Genomic DNA, 21,390 nt, shown 5'->3' on the forward strand with positions numbered 1-21,390 from the left:
TTCAAATATCCAGCCAGAACTATCCCAGAACCTCGTTGATGGCAACCAAAAGCATCTGTTTGAGGTGTAACTTGGTAATGGAGATTTCATCAAATATTAATGGGGGTGTAGACATGTATTTGAGCATGTATGTATACTTTGGACAATGTGCCAATTACAGAAAAACCAAAATAAATTCAAACTTGTCAATTTTTTCGTTTTTTAAACTCGTTAAAGAACAGTTCAAATAAAAACTCCAAACTCACCATCATATTCACGCCCACTGTGAGTGTATGCGATCTTCTGACCAAAAAGCAATTTTGAGCCTTTAAAAAAACCCTCATAACAAACCCACTAATCACTCAATACTGAAATACCTCTCACAGCAAGATACTTAAAGCTCCAGCTGATACTGACATTTCCTATCCTACATCTTTGCATAAATGCAGGATGATGTGACTCGTGTTATGACACTGAATAGGTCTGGCTCATGAGAATGTATGGTATGCACGAACATGTGTACGCTTATGAGTGGAAACCTCCATTCAGTGGAAGCCTTGTCCCTAATGTGTCCCCTCACGATGTGAAGTCAAATCCACTTAAAACCACTGTGTCAGGATTCATAAAGAGAATGGCTGCAAACTGGGCTTTGACCCACAAACCTCGAAGTGGCTCTTACACGCTGGCAGGATATGTGGCGGCTGAGCTGGCTGTAACAGGACAGTCTCTCCTTTTTGATAACAGGGATACAAAACACGACAGCCTTCTTCTGCCCCAGCCCTTTTCTATAGATTATCCCGGTTATGCAACATATCGTTTAGATCTCAGCAGTCAATTTTTGCTGAGGTTCAATATATAAAGCTGTGGTTTAAACACATTTCACAGATGGTGCTGGTGGATTGCATGAAATAACGCACACACAGAACTTTCCAGCTTTTTTTCCGTTTCTAAAATGACTTCATTATTTTTCCTGCAACTCTCTGAAAATCTGTCCACTTAAGGGAGGGAAGGAATAGACCTTTTCTGTTTTGGAAGGCTTCGCAGCTTCTCTCACATAGAGCTGTGTGAATACTGTGAAATGAGGAATAACCTGCTTTTAGGTACCAAAACAATTACTGACACACCTCCCAGCTAAGTATCAATTATGACGCTCAGGGCTATAGTGAAACAATCTGAGAGCCACACCCTGAAACCCTGACTTCTAATGAGGGACAAAGTCATTTTGATTTATCATTGCGCTGCAGTCATTTTACTGGTAGTATATTTAATACTGATGAGAAGCTACAGAAAGATTGGAGAACACTGGAGACATCCATCAAATACTACTGCTGCAGATATCTGACTCATGCCTGCTGGCAACTGCATTAGTGTGTGTTTTAAAGATACCATTAAGGCATCATGTGGAGATCCAAGTCTGTGAGGCATAGTGTTACTGGTGTATGTGTGTGTGTGTGTGTGTGTGTGTGTGTGTGTGCACGAGTGCATTTTAAATGAACAATTTCAACTCATGAAATTATCTTCTTATACAATTTAGGTGTTCTACTGTGATTTGAGCCTAACCATGTATAAATGGATGGGATTTCCTTTAAAAGGAAATTGAATGGCACTTTTCTTTTCTTACTAACCAATCAAAGCACTATAAAACACATTTGCTCATGCAATCATAGATAAATGCATTTGGATGGTGCTCTAGTCTATGCACTGTAAACACTTTACCTGACATCTGTGGTAAGTTTAGCATCACAGATTATCTCAGTGACTAAACAGAGGACGAACGTGCACGCACCCAGGACTCGGAAGGCTTTTGAATAGAGGACCTTCTTGCTCTATTATTTTCTGTTATACATGCATTGTTGTAAAGGTGGAAGCTCACATTAAACAGAGCCAAAATTTCAAATAACGAGGTCTGCGCATGGAGACATAATCCTATTGAATCAAAAGCTCCAGCTTCAGATGGCTTTCTCTACTCTTGGCTCTGTATGATGTCAGAGAGAGAGGATAGCCCTTATATGGTAATCTGAAGCGCAAAGCTCTGAAGCTCCACCTACTTGCTGTTCAGACCTTTTGTTTGTGTGTGGTAGCCAATTAGAAGAGAGCTGGCTTATAACAGCATGTCCCACCTTGGAAGCTGAAAAATATTCATACCCCACATCCCATGTTTGTTTGTTTGTTTACTATTAACAAAAAAACAAAACAAAAATCACAGAATTTCATTGAAGGCCCAGCATCAGTAAAGTCTTGCTTGTTTATTTCCCCTTACAACAGTCATTAATTCACTCTGAAGCAGCTCTTCTTAGACAGGATGAATTGTAGGGCAGCAGAGTTTTTCTGAACTGTAAATCATTGAAAAATAGTCTTAGAAAATAATAATATGGAGTTGGAATGAATGCTTAATAGGTCCACTTTAAGTACTGTTTGAAAAGCATTTAAAAGGAAGTCTTTCATCTCTGTCCTCCTTAGATGGAGCTGAGCAGGCTGTTAAGGTCTGTGCTAAGCTTGTTGTTTTCCCGGCAGAGACACGACTACGACTCTGGATTGATTTGCTCCTGCGGTGAATACACACACCAGCCAGCAGCCTCCAGCTGGCAGCAGGAAGACCCGACCAACGTTGTCTCCGCAGGAGAGCTCATTGTCCCGCCCCTGCGGTGCATCATCTCACACTCTTCCTGCCTGCAAGATGCAAACATCTATATATGCATTGGAGACACCCTATTAACCAAAGTATGACTTTTTTGTGACATCATTAGACCTTGGACACCAAAGTGCAAAGCTATGAGAGTGAAATATTGTGCATGTGCATGTTTTAAGACCAAAATATCACCTGGATGATGTGTAGTGCTTTTAGGAAACCATAAAATGCTGTCCTGAGCCAAGAATGTGGTACATGATGTGACAGACAGTCGTTTATGAAACTATAATATCCCACTGGGTGATGAAATCCTCTAAACATTTTATAAGAGGAGATGTCTGACTAATAACTTTATGTAAGTTATTACAATTATGAAACCAAGCAGCATTTAAAATGAAAGCTTGGCCTACACTGACCTCTAGTGAAGACATGACAAGTGTGCACACGGAGAACAGAAGGAGCAGATTCTATTTCATTTTTTCTCCAGCATATGAAAGGAAATCCCTAATTTAAAAAAACAAAAATATTAGCACGAACAGTTAAAATCATTAACACCAGACTATTTCCTTCGGTAGTTTTGTTGTTAGATTACAATCTGGTAACCAGACGCCTCCATGTGGCCAAACTGAGACACTTCATAGGCAAGAGTTGAGCAGAGGCAGACTGCAGAATATAGAGCAAATCAATACAAAACGGTTTGCTTAAATAATTTATGAATGATACACAAACAATGAATACATGGTTTATAGCAGACCGTAAACTTACAATTTTAATGTGTATCAGATAGAGCTGTGAAGGTAGTAACTGCTGTTTTATATTTACAGTTTGAGTTAGAACTCGATGTAATAAACCACTTAGTCAGCTGATTTAGACCAGGGCAGACTCAAATAGTTTACTTTAAATTCACTAACTGCAGCTTTTTCACTGAAAATGTAGCTTCTTCTTTTTTTTTAAAGAACATTTCCACATGCGAACTTGTGTTCTGGTAAACTGATGGGCTCAGCACTGTGTATTCAGGTGATCATTAACAACATCTATTCAACCAGTCACATGGCAGTAAATCAGTTCATTTAGTCCTGCAGACGTGGTGAAAGATGACCTGCTAAAGTTCAGCTCACATAACCACTCATTACAGCAAAGGTACATTGAGCCTCGAAGCAGATTGGATACCACAGCAGAAGATCACACCAGGTGAACAAGAAATCAAGCTACAATTGGCAAGATTGGAAAAATCTTTCCTGATCCAAGTTTGAATTTCAGACGGTACATTTGGATGAAGGATGAGAATTTTGGGTAAACAACACAAAAACAGGGAAAACATCTTGGCTTGTATCAGCTGTTCAGGCTGGCAGTACTGACGTAATGGTGCAGAGGATGGTTTCTTGAACATGACGTGATGAGTTCATTGTACTCAAATTGCCTGTATAGTTACCAGATGTGAATCTGGTAGGGCACCTTTGGGATGTGGTGAAACAGGAGATTCAACTGTGTGATGCTTTCATGTCAATATGGACCAAAATCTCTGAGGAACCTTTCCAGCACCTTGTTGAATCCATGCCATTAAGAATTAAGGCAAAGCGGAATCTCTTATACTCTTCATATCTACTTTATCCTTTGTTTAGTGGTTTGGTTTATGCATTATTTAACTGCTTGACTCCTCTCTCCTTTTTGGGCAATTTTTAAAAATACTTTACATATAAAAATTATTTGTTGATTAATCAAATCTTGCATTTGGAAACCTCGGCGGCCATAACAGAGCAAACAAGAACAGCATCCATACATCCACAAGGACTCACACAGCGGCACATCCTAAGAAATTTCCCATCTTGTGTCAAGAGTTTAGTTTATTTTGACAGCGTTTCAGAATATCATACAGGTAAACAAGATTTTTGCAAAAGTTAATATATTCATAGTGTTGCATTTCATAAAAATAGTTGCTCCACTTACAGTCTTTGTGACCATCAATAGTACACCGAGTCATATTTATAGAGATATTTGTTCAGGGTCTACACACTGCTATTACACTACACAGTGATACCGAGCCGCTCAGGGTGTCGGGGTTTATATTGTGGTGCGAAAGCGTGTCTTTGTTGTTCTCAAACACACACTTTAACACACCCCTAGGTTTTTTTTTTCTTTTTAAATTTCCCTAGAAAACTACTTACAGTTTGACTCGATGGAGACAGCTCAGATGTGGAAAGCAGTGATTTGTGCAAAGGCAGAGCAAAAAAAAAAAGACACACGTTTCCCTGCTTCTGCTCAAATCTGAAGTCACAAAATAAAGGAGCAGTCCAACTAAATGGGTGTGATGTGACGGCGTGTAACTGAGGCATTTTACAAGTGACTGAAAAAGCTCAATTGTTTGCTCCCGGCTGGTGATTCCTCCATTCCTCCCATTTCAAACCCTCTGTGTTGGATTGTGTTTTTAAGTCAGTCTGCTTAGTGCGTGTGTAATTACGGATTACAACGGCAAACATAATGACTTGTGTCCCTTTGCTCACTCAAACACTATCAGTATGTCCCTCAGCAGAAGAAGGAAAGGAGGTTTTTTTGTTTTTTTCTTAGGCTCTTTGATTCTCATTCAGAGAAAAATACTCAAAATTAACCATTTGCTAGATTCCTCCCATTCAACAGCCATTCAGTGACTCAAAGAATGCACTGCAGCCCTGTCAAGCTTTGGATTCATGCGCTTGTCTGTGTGGTGTGCTTACTGTTTGGCACGTTTTAGGGTGGGTGATATCTCTGCGCAGTTATTTAGCTTCAAAACTAAAAACAATAGCAAAAGGAATTAATGCTTTATCTGTAATCCTTTGCAGGGTGACTTACAGTGTTGGGGAACAGAGAACTACATGTAACTAAATTATTATTATTATTATTATAGCTTGCTGGCAGTTGAACATTTGTTTTGATGCAGTGATTCATGTAATCCAATTACATGAGGGTTTTCCACTACAGAAACTACAAATAAATGTTCCATAAATGCAATGAAATAGTCCCACCCATTTTTCTGTCACAGTCTGTGGGTTGATCACAGGGATTTTGGTTATTTTGTAGGGCTTTTCGGTTTAATTTAGTATTACCGAGTTTTTAATTCAAAGGTCTTTTCTGAATATTTTGATGGAGGTATCTTGAGATTTTATTAATTTATTAACTCAAGATTAGGATTAACGTTAGTCCTACTTTAGTTATAACTTAAAATGAAAAATAAAACTGAACTGTTGATCGTTATAAACAGTGACGGCTTTGGCTGCGCACTAGGCTCACATTTAAGACCCACACTGAACACCTCTCCAGACTATAAAAGTGTGGATGACACTTTTATGCATGCACAATTTAAAATGGGAATTTATTGCAGTCTGGAAATAAACCAAGATGTTTTTATTGTCAAAAGGAAAGAGGGGACTTTTTTAGCTTTTTTTTTTTTACTATAATCTACTGAATACCAGCTACCGTTGCTTATTTTTAGACTCCAGTACATTTTTTTCTGGCCGCTTTATGAGTGTGCAGCTATCTGAACATAACACTGACATACTGGTATTATGACTTTAATGCTGTTGTGGCTAACAGGCTAGCAAACAGCTTTTTACACACGCATATGCATATTTGACCTCAGTGCAGTAGCTTTTTCTTTTGAAACATTTTAGTAATATTAATACTGTGTAAAAAAAAATGAACTGACTTTTATCAAATTTTATTCTTTTCTTACTCATCATTGCACCTTATATGAAAACCGAGACAGTCAGCAAACATAAAGGAGCAGCTTTGCACGCTGCAAAGGTTACTAGGTTACCTCTTCTGTCTTTTTACAGGTTTGTTTTGTAAAATTACTAATTCAATTAAGTTTCCCCAAAGCTATTTATTAGTATCAGCGTAACTTTTGTACTTTTGTGTAGTTTATGTTCCAGCAACCTCAGGCAATGCTATCTGAGACAGATGAGACATTTTGTCCAACTTCACCTGACAGTCTTCATCCTAAAAATCTTTCCCTCCTGTGACATTAAATGTCAAGCTGCTTTCAAGTACCTCTGCCTGTAATCAAGAACGCGCCGTTTGAAGTCTTAGCGTCACCGTTTTATCAAACATTGTGCAAGAATAGAAAACTTGACAGGAACTGTGGCAGTTACCAAAGGCGGCAGGGCTTAGCTAGTTACGAGCTTGATGTATAGAAATACAAGCGTTGCCTTCAAAGTCAGTCAGATTCTTGGGCAGAAATGCTTAAAAAAAAACAAAAAAACAGGAACCCTCAAAAGAGCTTTGGCATGGATATATATGTCTCAATATCACACAGTGTAGACAGAATCTCTTAAAAGAAATTGAATTCAGCAGCTGACAAAGTGTCACGTTCACATGAGCATTCAGTCCTTCCTTCGAGATGCAGATTGTTACGCAAGCGAGCTTCTGAGAAGGTGAGATTGATTCTCTACTGAATTAATATCAGATTTTATTAATTTGGTTTGGTTTAGGGTGCAAAGCTCTGTCTGCCATGTGGCGACGTTTGATTACACAATCTCATATAAGCAATTCTTCATGGAAATTACTGGTGTCAGACCTCATTAAGAAATCAGTAATGAAAAGCATCATGACCCGAGATGAACCAGAAATAAAAAGGGACCGTGGATACCTCCGCTAATGGACTCATTTTCATACATAAGCTTGTGAAATAAATTATATATTTCACCGTGTCACACTAAAGAAATGCAGTTTATATTTATATCTGTAGAGTGGGTGTTGTATAGCAGCCTCTGTTGAACCCTCTGCAGTATTTTCGCGGTTGAACCTTTTGTCCTCAGTCTAAGGCACTCTGCCCCTTCGTTGGTATCACGCAAGCTCCTTCTCTCAGTGTCCGACAGGACACCGCTGTCGCAGATTGCTTTGATCGTTAAGCACAGAAGAAAGGAAAATAGATTGAAGAGACACTCCCACTGAAGCCCGAGTGATTCAAACAGGCCGTGCAGTCGATCGCAGCAGGCTTGCTGAGACCCAGACCTGTGATCGCAGGGCGGAACAGGAGTGTGCAGGAGCAAGGAGCTACCTAAAGATCCGGGGCATGTCGTGCTGCTTCGCTCATTTATTTGTAGACTAGATTTTCTATATGTTCACTTAAAGATGATCTTATTTACAAAATGTTCCCACATATTCATATTCGTTATAATATATCTATGTCTATAACCATCTGATAGATTATTCAAGACAGGTTCAGGCCCAATACAGTCTCTGTTAAGGCAAAGTTTCTGCTGATGAGTCGATTTCATTTCTGCGGTCGCTCTTTGATCCATTCACTCTCCTCAAAAACATCCGTTAAACATTCCTTTTCATAAAATAGACTCCACTGTGTAGATATATATAAAAAAATCCATCCGACATTTACTTCCTGCTATGTTGTTTATATTTGCATGTTTGCCCCCCCCCCCCCTCAGTTCAGCAAAATAGAGGTCTTTAAAATTCATTTACTCCACAAATGATTCCCACCACGCTACACAAAGACTCTATTTGCTCTTCTTTTGTGTGTGTGTGTTAACTTGGATGATTTTCCAGTTCTTAAGGTGGTAGGTGTAAAATATGTTTCTCCAAAATAATTTAAAATACAGTTCCATAAATAAAACTTTAAAAACACGTGGTCCAGATCACCCTGCCCCCCTCCTCTTGGTTTTGACTGTATGGGAGAACAGGTCGATGAGGGGATGCAGGAGCACAGGAGGGAGTGAGAATGGTACTTTCATCCAGATGGGGTGGTTTAGTTCAGATGAGTGTGGCCACTGCTTTCTGCTGAAGCTGCGGGGTTATCTGCTCAGAGTGGACGTGCCTGTGCGCAGGGTGCTGGGCAGCTTGTCTGATCCAGGGATCTTCCAAGGTCCAGGAGAGACTGTGGCCTTCCTCCCCGCTGCGATGCTGCTGCTGCTGGTGCTCTTGTTGGGTAGGCTAGGCCAGCTCTCTCCCTGGCCCCTTTCTAGTTCCCTGGGCCTTGGCTTGCTCTGCTCCAGCTCCCCCTGCTTTGCTCCACTCCAGCGCTCTACATCTTCCCTGCTGTTCCCGTTAATGTGTGGGAGCTTAGAGCTGCTAGGAGAGTGAGTGGACTCTCTATTGTCCCTAGTATTTCTCTCCTTGGACCTTCCTCTGTTGCTTCTGGAAGGTTTAGGCTCTCCGCTCTGCCCGTCCTTGCCCCCTTCCCCATCAGGAGTTGGCTGCATCCTGAGGCCCTTGTGGGTGGACCTGCCACCCTCCTTCTTAGCTCTGCTGCTCCCGCTGGTCGCAGCCGCTCTCCTCGCGTGGCCGATTGGGTCTGGGTTTAGCAGCTCGGCTTTCTGGGGGCTCTTCGAACGCTCCGTCCTGCTGTCTCGTGCCACCGGGTCTCGATGGACATCCTGAGGTGGCAGATGAGGAAGGTCGGGGGCTGGGGCTAGATGAGATGAAGGCGATGACATGGAAAGGCTTTCGATGGGAGGGGCTATTTCCGACAGGCTTGGGGAGGCTGAAGGGCGACCATCCCATGGGGCGGCATTGTCTGGAATGCATATGGATGCAGTCAATAACAACATAACAACACCACTCACCCAAAAACATTAAAAAAAATAAACTCTAATCATTACAGCAATCATGCCTATTCTACAAGCTGGAAGCACTGAGGTAAATATCAGAACAGGACGATAACCTACTTTCAGACGTGTCACAGGGCAACTCTACTTTTAGACAACATCCATCTGCCTCCCATAACTCTCTTAAAGGCCTTGGCCAACCTAAAATGTTGGCGGAAAATCGAAAACAGGTTTAATGAAATGGATGATGTGTCCAATAGGGTGGTGCTTTAGTGAGAATGAAAACCATAGGGGCAGAGTGCCTCTCTCTTTTTCTCTAAAGCTGGAGGAACTCGGTATCGGTGTAGCTTCCGCATTGAATCTGCGGTGCATTCCTCCACAACTCTCCACTCTCACAGACTGTTAGCTTCTGTTTCCGCACCGATGAGCCTCAGTCCCTGGGCCATCAGTCATTTTCAGTGGTCTAGGCAGGGGGCAGAGGCTAGGCTTGCTACACCGGCGCCATGAGGCCCAATTATAAGAAGCTCTGGAGCATTTTGAATGCAGGACGAGCAGGAGGTCATTTCTGAGCAAACTGGAGCTTCACAGTGTTTTACCTACAGTATGCTGGTTATGATGTCGGATCACTTAATCTCCCTAAATTTCAGCGGAGTCGCTTTAGCACATTACAAAATAAATACCTAGATCTGTGCTTATCAAAATCATCTGAAAAGCTTATTTTTAACTGTTTAGCAAGAGCAGAATCAGATAGAGGTCAGATACTGCCAAAGATCACTTCTCTGACTCACAAAAACTATAATTCATTAATAAATGTATTTAAAAACACTTTCAGTGACAGTACTCACACTTCCACACATTTTTCATGTTTACAAAAGATTTTGGGGTGAAATAAATAGGGGAGGAATGCAATGGGGAAATACCAAATACATACAAAAATACCAACTTAAAAAAACATGACAGAGCCTGCAATGTATTTGACAGACTTCTACTGTAGACAGTTTTTTAAGCGTGCCATTTATTCTTTTGTCCTGGACTTGTCCAGTTTCCTCAAATCTTTTAAGAATACGCTGCACACCACGCAGAAATATGCCAAGTTTGAACCTTGTAATACAGTTTTATGCCTGTCAAATTGTGGTATTTTGGCTTTTTGTTTTGGTAGATTTAGCTGAAGAAATTGCAACAAATCATGTTTTTCTGACAGGCCGGTAGTAACAAAAGTTACAATTTAAAACTGGATCTTCACAAAGTCTGTTCTGTGTAGACACAAAACTGATTCATCCCTTGAGTTAGATGCCTTTTAATGCTAGAATGAGTCAAACAAAAAAAAACATTCCCCTGAAAGGACGGGAATGAAAATGAATGAAAAAAGACCTTTAGAAAGCGGAGAACTACTGCTCAAGACCACTTTAAACATCTGGGTCCTTGGAAGCAAAATATAATGCTGAGGTCTACAGTTTAGTGCCGAGCAGTTAGTGTGAGGGTTTACAGCAGTTACACAGGACGTATTACTCAGCATACAAAAACTGTATCTGAACTGATTTCTGTTTCTGACAAAAAGCTTTTAGGAGAAAATTACTACGCAAAACAGAAGAAAAGTTTTGAACAGAAACATGCTGATACTAAGTGCTATTAACTTTCTGGTCTTTTCTCCCTGAAACAGTTTTTACATAGTTTGCTTTCATGTTTCTTTACTAAAAGTAGCAAATAACTTTGACCACCTAAGTAGCAAGCTTAAGTGTAAGTTTTGATAAATTTGATAAACGCATACCCTTAGAAAGGGCGCACTCAATATCTCAACGCCACGCAGATGAACACAAAATAACATTTGTGCTCATACTCACAGCTACATCACACAGTTTATACTCTTGATTTTTGGTGCTTTATTTTGCATAACCCTTAAAAATCTCACAGCAACCCGAAACAAAAATAGCTCGCTCCTTTGAACATTAGTATGCTAATGCTTTAAATAGGCAAATTAATCACAGCGCGTGATTTGAATAACCTTCCAGTATGCAAATAAAGTGCTTGTAAACTAGGAATGATTAAATGCTGAATCAAACCCACGCAGATTAGGCCATGTGGGTTAAAAAATGTCGCTTCTAGGCTGCAGGGGAACTCGGATAACAGTAGCTATCTACAGATAGGGTGCCGTGTTGTCTGGCTGACCACACCGGGACTCCTTGTGTGCATGTTTCAAGATTGTAGCTCAAGGCAAGTATTAAAAAAAGCTCTCCACACAGAGAGATTAAAACCTGGGCTGGAAGGGGACTAGCAGAGAAGGGCAGACATGGGGGAGCGACAGGGGTGACCACCAAGGCCAGTTGTTGATGAATAAGCCTCACAGAGAGGGGGGTTAACAGATAAGTGAGCATCATGCTGACGCAGAAGCCACAGGAGTGAGTGACGCATTGGAGTTTTACTGCCCGCAGTGTCATACAAATAAATGTCCCCTTCCAGGCTCAATTCATGCTGCGCTGAAACTTTACTGGGTAAATAATCTGCTGTAATATTTCACGTTCATTTCCCCTGGCTGGCTCAGGATGCACGCTCATATAGCTTTATTTTTGAGCCCATAGGTAGCTGTTGGTGGCTGATTTATCTTTCAGTCAGGAACAGAGTTATGTTCACTAATTTTCGAACCTCCTGCAGCTTGGTGTGATTTTTGTTGATTACTCCTGGAGCAAAAAAACAGAACAGAAAAGAAAAGAAAAATCTTCAAGAGTTTGGGGCTTTTCAAAGTTATAAAACAAGTTTTGATGAGAAAACAACGCACAATACCAAAGCACAGAAAGCCAGGGTTAAGTGAAGAGAAAGAAACATTCGTATGGTCACAAACCGTGTCTTTAGAGTGGCCCGTTAGGAAGAAATAGGGGGAGCCATGCGTGTCACTTTTCATGCACATGGAGAGACTGGAAGATACCATTCCTATAGAAGGGGAAGTAACAACCTAGACCAATCAATTAGTGATAGATCACTGAAATGGACAGAAGATAAACTAGTGTTAGTTAAGACAGAAGAGACAATTAGTTTACAGCAACAGTGAAATACAGAACTAAGAGATTAAATACAAAAGGATGACGGCTACAGAGGCAGAAGATACAATATGAATAAAAATGCATGTCAGATTAATATTACTAAGAGTCGATGTGATACTAGATTAACAGTGAAAAAAATACTACGTGTTAAGAAAGAAATGATCTGAGAGACAAATAATTTAAAGTCTAGAACCTTACCGTACTCTGGGACCTGCCCTGTACCCCTCTTTAGGAGGAGACGAACCCGCCTGCCCCCAGACTTGATGAGCTCGATAGCCCTAGCATGGGTCATGTCCCGAGTGCTCTCCCCATTGATCTCAATGATCTGGTCCCCAACCTGCATGTCAGGAAGTTTGCAAAGAAAACAAAGAAAGAAGCTGAGAAGTCTGTTTGTACTTTCCTTGCAAAGTCAAATCAATAAGACATTTTAGGTATAACAATATGCTTACAGCTTTTGGTCACATGCTAAATCTAAACCAAAGCTAAGCAAAATCTGTCTGGATTGTAGACTGGGGTTTATTTGCTTTAGACTAAACGTATGGATGGTTTTTAAATAGTGCTTTTAGGCATTTTTGCCTTTATTTGATTAGTGACAATTTAGGGATACATCAGTGATGTGTCATGTGTGTAACTGTAAGCCACCAAAAAGCAAGTCTGATATATAGCCCTATTTTCCTACTTTTGGGGTTGCTTGGTCTCTTGTTATTAAATTGTTTGCATCATCTTTGCTGTGCAACAGACCAGAACATTCATACACAGCATTTATTTTCCATCCTTGCTTTCAGATCATGCCCTTTTTTGTCTTCTTCCAATTTTTTACAAGTCATTTAATGTTTCTTCATGACATACACTCGGACATGACTCTTCAACATCAATAAACATGAAGCAGTAATTTAGAGTAAAATGCAACTGAAACATATAAAATCAAAGGCATTCATTGAAATGATTTGTCATTGAAAAATGTGCTTTGTATAAACTAAATGTATATCAGCGAAGTAAATCTGATTTGATCAGATTCCATTAAATTAAACATTTTGCATTGTACCAATGTAACAAAATTACATAGAACATTAAATTAGTTACAGTCATCAAACAATGTAGTGGTAGGCTTGAAGACATAGGCCTCACAAAGGTAACAACTACACCTATAATATAATTGAATAAATCAAACGCAGTCTAGAAACTGTCAACCTGCTTCTGTTTGAAAGAAAGAAGAAGTATTTTTTCAGCCATGAACTTAGGGCAGCTTTGTTCTGTGATCGATAAATACTTTGCTGGCTGTATTCAGAACAGCCAAATACAGCAACCACTGGAACAAGTCTGAAGCTGTGTGCATCGATTAGACGGAGTATCAATAAAGCTCAATGACCACTGAAGGGAAAACCAAACTGCCCTCAATCAATCCAAAACAAAGCAGTAAGAATGGAGCAGATAAATCTAAATGATTAGATGACCCTTGCTATTTGTATGAAATGTTTCCTTGTGAGTTTATAAGGATCAATACAGATTTACAATCACTGGCCCCTTTATTAGTTACGCCTTAATAGTACTGGATTGGATTTCTGAACTTTTGCCTTCAGAGCTGTTTTAAGGTATTGGAAACATTCTCCACAGATTTTGATCCTTATTAAGACTTTCCCATTCCACTACATCCAAAGGTGCTATAGTCGCTTGAGATCTGGTGCCTGGGGAGGCCATTTGAGTACAGTTTCATATTCAAGAAACCAGTTTGAGATGATTTGAGCTTTGTGACATGGTGTGTCATCTGGTTACTGCTGGGGACACTGTGGTCATTACACCAGCAGCAGCAGCAGCAGCAGGAGCTAGAACCAAGACTTGTTTTGATCATGTCTATATAACTACATGCATTGGGCTGCTGCTATCTGATTGGTTGTTTAGATATCTGTGTTAATGAGGTGTTAATGAGCAGTTGAAGAGGAATACATAATACACTGGTTGTTAAGTGTATAAAATAATCATAACAGCAGCAGCTCAGCTAAAACCTAAAGTTAATATTCCCAGGCCTATCCCTTCTTTATGTGACCACTCCTTGGTGTATGTGAGGATGGCTCAAATATGAAACACTTCAAAGCCCTTCATGTGAGGGCCCTGAGGTTCACTAATGGGAGAAATCATGAGGAACAGGACAAAACATGCTGAGCCAATTACACTAACAAATGGAGAAGTCTCCCAGTAATGGTAGGAGGGTAATTTTAAAGTTAGGAGTGGACTAGAGTCAAGAGAGGGGGAGTCATTACGTGTCATTACAGTGGTCTGAAGAGGTGGAAGCCAAGACTGTTCTCATTAAACCTCAGCCCCTAACAGCAGCAGAGAGGGATCTCCATTTTCATCTTTAATAAAGAGGGAAAGAAAGCTGAATGGACAGCACGTGAGCCATAAAAAGCAGGAGATGGGAGCGAAGCTCGGAGAAGTAATTAAATGTGCTGAATGATTATCGGTAAAAATCAATCACTTCATACAATTTTCTTAACAGCATCTACAGTGACATTTAACCTAAAAAAAAACAAACCTGTTAGAAATTGTAAGCGCTCCTTGTTGCTGATTATTTTGTTCGCAAGAGGATTTTTTTCCTCCTTTTTAAGAGCCTGTTGAGTAGAAACTACTTGGCTCAAACTCAAAATGTCAGAGTGACTGCAGGGAGTCACAGAGCATGTGGGCTTTTTGGTTTCCACACCTGAGTATGTTAAAGCGCTACTCAAATCCACAGTGACAGCCATGCTTTTTAACTACTGTCTCGCATTTGCTTAAGTTAAATGCAGATTGATTCCTCGCCGCATGCAGCGGTGTGGATCGTGGATTGCTGGAGGAGGGATCACACAGTTCATACACTGTTTGATCAATCAACGGTGACAAATATGAAGCGCATACATGCGTCTACTTAAGTAAAATCCAGGGGCATTGGCTTTATTTACTTATTTTACATGTCATTAGGACACAAAATAAAACTTTACAGTTCAAAATTAACCCGAGAGGGTGACCGCATAGGTGCCCACGTGTTTGTAAAACTTCTGTTTTGTACATTTTATATTTTGCTTTATTTGGTAACAACTGAAACTAACCAGTTTATTATGTACACCTGTTCAACTGCGTTTTAACCGAAATATCTAATCAGCCAATCACATGGCACCGACTCAGTGTACTGAGGTATGCAGACACGATCAAGGCAACCTGCTTGAATGGTCATCAGAATGGGCAAGAAAGGGAATTTAAATGACTTTGAACAAGGCATTGTTTTTGTTTTGAGTATTTGATAAACACATTTAATTGTGCAAAGCGTGGCTCCAGTTAGAGTAAAAAAAATCAAACCAGGGTTTGCTGTAGGGCGCGCCTACCTTCTCACTGACACAGTTATTCATGTGAACTTGTCCTTTTTTTTTTGTTTGTCAGATCCACACGTCACTCGTCCACATCTACTTCAAAATGCTCAACTTGAGGCTTCAACAAAGCACTCTAAACTAATGTGTTAGTTACTTCCATGTTTAATGAGAACTGAATGCAGCTCTTTCCAACTTAAAATGTAACTTACTGTAGTAGACTGCTACATCAGTTAATTGGTACAACATGAAACCTGTCATAGGAGTTTTTTTATGTCCAGAAACTTTACTGGTAATCAGTTTGACTTTTTCTTTCTCACTTTCTTTGTTTAATACTAAATACTTAAAAAGAAACTATCACTACTTCACAGCAGTTTGTTTACTGATTTTAAGTAGAGCTCCACAAGTATTCCTGCTTCCTTTTCCACGTCTGTCTGGAGCCACTGGACTACAACGATTACAACACAGAAAAGGAAAAGTAATATCTCCCTCAGGGGCATTTTACACCATTATCTTTGACAGGTTCATTACAGATAAGCACTGTAGTGCATACTGAGGCTAACAGCCGCAGACGTAAGAATCGGAGGACATGCAAGAAAAAGAAAACAGGACTGAGGGAAACGCCAAAGACAGAAAAGCTGCTGAGGAAGTGGAAGGTTTTTATTTTCATTTCCACTGGATTTATTGTTATTACATACTGTATATATATGTAATTCAGAAAATGTGTGTGCTGCTTTGTTTTTTTTAGCTAAAAGGATAACTGTGTAGCTGTGGAGACCATCAAACACATGACATCATGATGGCCCCATTAAATGATTAAATCTGTCTTTAACCTGCTGAATATCACCTGATGCTAAACAAAAGGAAGAAGTTAAGTTTTGGGAATTTGGGAGGAGACAAACTTGCGATCAGCATCAGAAGGACAAACCATCTCATACATAAGTTATTTTGACAAATTATTTCTTAGCTGGCACAAAAAAAAGTTGCAGTTGCAGCATTGATAACATCAGACAATTACAGACAACACCGTGTAATGCAGCAAAGATTGAAAGCAGCTTAACTTTTAACGATGGGGTAATCGCTTTCTTAAAGGAAATGATGTCATCAAACCCTACCCTCATCCTCCCGTTGCGAATGGCCGGCCCGTCCTCTGCGAGTCGTAGGACAAAGAGGTCCATTTTGTACTCCCGCCCTCCACGGATGCTAAAACCGAAGCCCTTCACGCTCTTCTCCAGCTCCACTGTGAAGAAGTCGAAGTCCTGTGTAAGCTGAGACAAGCAGAGATCACGCATGATCAGATGCAGTCGTACTCGAGCACAAAACAGACTATGACTGCAGAAAATTGTCTCCAATAATAGTTTTTTTGAAGGAGAACGGAGCAAAAGCAATGGGGGAGGTGCTAATAAGTCCAAAAGTTTAGCTTCAATACATGAGGTTTTGAGAAATAACACAGCATTTACTTTGACAGACAAAACCAGCTTTAAATAGAAAAACAAAGGGTTTATACAAAAACTCAAAATATCTAGAAACAAGCTTAGAATATAATAGAAAAACAATCTCTCTGGAAATATATTTTACTACATTATTGTACAAGAGACTGTGCAATGAAAAATATGTTTGAGGTAATTCAGTGCCACGTAACAGCTTTTTCACCATGTGAGCCCTAAAACATTATTTTAGACCCTAAATTTGTAACTTTAAAATGTTCCTCTCAGCAAATACCCACATGTCCCTGATCATCAACCAAATTTAGAAGTATTTATACATTTATTGGCCACTGGCAGCTGAGCTGTGAACACAAGGTTGATATACAGCTCAAACTTTAAGTTTACTTGTTAGGAAGTAGTTTCTTATTTACACATCCAAAATATCATTGGTGAAATATTAGCAATTTTTTGTCATATTTACGACCACCATACAACTTTAAGTCCATTTATCGCTCTCCTTTAACCTGCTTAGTAAGGAGAAGGAAGGTTTCTTTACACCTGCAATAATTTATAAGTGGTGGTACAGCTCTGTGCTGGGAGCCCGTTTCCCTTCTATGGAGGAGTTTGTATTAGTGCAAACAGCAGCAGGAAGACAGTCCATACATAACGGAGCACAGAGAACCGATATGCAGCATGAAAAGTAGGAGCTGTGTTGTAAGTGTGCCGCAAAATGACTTGCATCTGTAGGCAGGCCTAAGATTTGTCAGTTGGATGTGTACAGGGGTACCAGCTGAGCCATTAGCTCCTGTAAGCTGGCACTGAGCTCAGCTGTCATCAGCTGATCATGCAGGATTGCAGGCTGAGCTCAACTTTGTGACCTGCCTGAACCAACGCTGTGCTCAGTTTTAGGTTTTCACCAACTCATGTCTGGCTCTTAATTGGATTTGTGCACAGATAGCAGAGATAAAATTTAAAGAAAAAGAGTTAACAGATACTAAAAAGGCTCCGTAGAGCTGTAGGGGACTGATATGATATGATTATGTCCTAGATTTCAAATATCAATGTTCATATTGACAATCCTGTATGATTTGACCTTCAGAAAAGAGTCTGTTGAAGGATGAGTCACTCTCATCCTCAAGGCAAAGTCCTTCCTTACTTGAACTGGTGGCATTCGGTACTCTGGGATGGCAAATTGTCTAGCATCTGTGGCTAGCTGTCGATAGTCCAGCAGAGGCGGGTGTCTGTAATCCAACGTGGGCGGCTGCCGGTAGTCTGCCACGGGAGGGTGCCGGTAGTCCACCGGCGGCTGTCGGTAGTCTGTGAATGGTGGCTGTCGGATGTCTGGTTTAACATCTTGCCTCGCCTTCACCTCAGACCTGTAACTAACAAACCAATGAGAATGAAGCAGGAACTTCCAGGGGGGATTCCTACAGCTGTCATCACCACCTTTGGACATGGAAGATTACTCGTGTTATCTTTCAGCGTGCTTTGCAAACAAAAAAAGAAACCCCATCTCTAACAAACTGCTGGGTCATCCGGCGCTGACAGAAATGGCTTGTTTTTAGTTTTGAAATGACAACCATTAAACACAACTTAAGTGAGGAAATTAAACATCACATAAAATGTTTATAATAAAAACAAACTCTCTCTCACGCTGATGAGTGCAAAGATATCTGAATACTGTGTAAAGCAGAGGGAAAGGAAATGAGGCTGTAAATTTTGGGACCCCTGTAGTTCTTGGTAAAATATTCAACAGATCTCGATAAAGAAGCAATTTATGTAAATAATTTAGCACTCCATAAGAGTTAAGTGATGTTATACAACAAAATAGTGAGCGAGCGTGAGAGATGAACAAAGAGAAGGGACAATAAGAGAGACAAAGATGAAGCTGGAAAAAGAAACTGAAAAGGGGAGAAGAGAGAGGCTCGAGCGCAAGGTGAAGAGAAAGAGAAAGGAGATATCTGACTCGCTCAGGGTACCTTTATTCCCAGAGGAACGGTGTTTCACCCCAGTGGCAGATAAAGAGCTAGTCTATAAAAAATGCTTCACTGCGTCATAAAAAAAAAAATCAAGGCAGCTGCTTGTAAACCGACTCTTACCTGCTCTCGTGGGTGTAGGTCTGAGGTGTCGGGGCAGGAAGCTGAGTCACAGGGCTCTGGTGGGGCATGGGGTTGGGCTGGCTGGCAGAGGGGCTCGGTTCTGTCACTGCTTGGTTAGACAGGGAGGCTGCAGTGTTTAGCTGGGCCTTAGGGCTGTGCTGGTGAGCCATGGGGCTCTGCTTCTCCGAGCTGGGGGCTGATGGAGGATTGCTCACCTCTGAAAAACAGAATGTGATGTAAGAAAATCAAACCATAAGGTATCAGCTAAGGCTGTCTTGTCACTATAACTTGATTGTCTTGGCCACTTGAGGGCAGCACAGCAAACCTATTGTCCTCTGATAAAGTTGATCTGCTGGAGTAACGGCGCTATTTATTTCTTTTCAACTGCTAAATCTGAGCGGAAAAGGAGATTCCTGTTTAGGTTTTCACCACATGCCTAAGGGCATATTTGAGTCTTCACTTTATTTACTATGACAGAAATGAAACAATGGCCTGAAAAAAAAATCAAGCGGCCGATTAAAGCTGGGTGGTGGTGAAAGTGTTCTTGATTTGAATAATTCTTAATAAAAAATATTGATATGTAGACCTTTATTTTCTATTTTAAATAAAACACAACTACTGCCAGGGTTGGCAATTTCTATGGCTACACAATATCCTCAGCTGCTTCTTGCTGTGATTGGCCAGCAGTGGAGAAGTACAATGGGTTTAAATCTATCTAGCAACACAACTGCGGCTTTATCAAAGTCTATTGTGTAATCATTTGGTGAAAGTGTGTGTTTTTTTCCGGTTTTGATCATCAGTGAGTCTCGCTTACTCCTCATTGTAATGTGCATCCCTTATTGGGCCCACTAACAGTGGTCAAAAATCTACAGGTATTTCAAACTAATGGGAATACAAATGTCAGAGGAATATCAGTGGGAAGTGATGCAAAAAGAAAATCCTTTCTCGGCAGCCTTGGTTGCTGTGATTCAAGTTTATTGTGAGTAGTTAAGAGTCTCTTGTTGAATTGAAATCTTTCTCAAAAGCAACAAATGAAAAGAATCACTTGGTAAATGGGAGAAGGGAACACATTTCTCAGTGACACAGCCGGAGTGTGTTCTGTATTAGTGTTATTGTTAGAGACGTGCACTTCTGTTCCAAGCATCTGCATGCAGAGGTGTCATAAAAACAGAGTATGACTGGCTTGTGAATGTGACACAAGGCTTTGCAGCTTTCATTTAACAAAGCTAATTCAATATCTGTCATGAATCACCGTCAGCAGGTGTTTTGTGTGCGTGTGTGTCCATGTCTCACCTTCCTGTGGTATGATCCTCAGGGTGACACTAAGGCCTGCATCTTTGATCAGCTTAACGATGTCAGCGTGCGGCATGTTGACGATGGACTGGTTGTTCACCGCCAGTATCCTGTCTCCCACCTTCAGCTTCCCGCAGCGGTCTGCCGGGCTGCCCTCGATGATGCGGCCAATTTTGTGGGGCACAGCTGTTGGAGCATTCACACACGCAACAGCGGGTAAAGACGCGCTCGGCAGCAGATTGGAGGATTACGCTAGTCTGTGCTCACACACCACTCACTGCCTGACTGACTGAACGTGTCTCTGCCTCTCTCATTTTGCTATTCACCTCAGGCTTACGTAAGGCATCCAGTTTTTCTTCATGTGTGTGTGGGCGATGCACTGATGCTCAGAGCAGTGCGCCAGATATGTGTGTGACTGACGTGCTGTGGGAGGGCATGTATAATTGAGGAGCTAGAATGAGAGGCGCTTCACTTTTTACCAAGCCGCGACCTTGCCTACCCCAACCAATAAGTTTTCTTCACACTATAAAGAGACTACCTGATCATTGACAAGCATCTATGAGCTTTGCCACAATGTTTAGCACTCGAAGCAGTTGTTATGCTAAGCAGAGAATGACTGATGATGCTTAAGCACCTACTTGACTCTTTAATAATCACTGGACTCACTGTTAGTTGTGGCCGCCTCAGGCCGGTTGAGCGAGCTGATGATGACGAAACCGAAGCCCTCGCTCTCCTTTCGGCTGATTATGACATCGCTTGGTTGTGTGTTCGAGGTCCCGTCTGAAGTAGCACCGGTGTTGCCCATGCCAGCGTTGGGAGCCTGGGGTGTGCTGGTGCTGTTGCCATACGTGAAGTCACTACGTGGGGAGCTGTGCTGCGTGGAGACAGAACCTGGGCTGCGGCCGTTTTCTGGACAAGACTCGCCTGTAGGGTGACGCAGAGAGGAATCAGAACAGAGGTATGTAGCTGAGTTTGAGAACCCTTCCCAAATGTGCAGATTAATGTCAAAGGCATAAAATTGTATGTTTGCACCAACAAGGTGAATCTTAAAGAGCTGTTA

The 21,390-nt window shown here is 41.0% G+C and overlaps 1 protein-coding gene across 9 annotated transcripts in view; it reads right to left on the reverse strand.

Annotated features, from left to right (window-relative positions):
- Positions 1-4,109: 4,109 nt before the first annotated feature.
- Positions 4,110-21,390, reverse strand: part of magi2a (membrane associated guanylate kinase, WW and PDZ domain containing 2a) — a 257,702-nt gene continuing 240,421 nt past the window's right edge. For 5 of the 9 annotated variants that reach the window (XM_005740820.2, XM_013912847.1, XM_013912846.1 and 2 more), the window contains 7 exons: positions 20,997-21,254; positions 20,331-20,516; positions 19,038-19,254; positions 18,095-18,320; positions 16,627-16,779; positions 12,375-12,513; positions 4,110-9,110 (listed from right to left, as the gene is read on the reverse strand). In XM_005740820.2, coding sequence (XP_005740877.1) covers positions 8,389-9,110; positions 12,375-12,513; positions 16,627-16,779; positions 18,095-18,320; positions 19,038-19,254; positions 20,331-20,516; positions 20,997-21,254 — 1,901 coding nt within the window. In that variant the 3' untranslated portion in view covers positions 4,110-8,388. Of the gene's footprint in view, positions 9,111-11,977; positions 12,089-12,374; positions 12,514-16,626; positions 16,780-18,094; positions 18,321-19,037; positions 19,255-20,330; positions 20,517-20,996; positions 21,255-21,390 lie in introns of all 9 variants that reach the window. The other 4 variants (XM_013912850.1, XM_013912848.1, XM_013912849.1 and 1 more) reach the window with 3 other exon arrangements.

This window comes from Pundamilia nyererei, unplaced genomic scaffold, assembly GCF_000239375.1.
Source record: "Pundamilia nyererei isolate P.nyererei 1_Seehausen unplaced genomic scaffold, PunNye1.0 scaffold00104, whole genome shotgun sequence".
NCBI lineage: Eukaryota > Metazoa > Chordata > Actinopteri > Cichliformes > Cichlidae > Pundamilia > Pundamilia nyererei.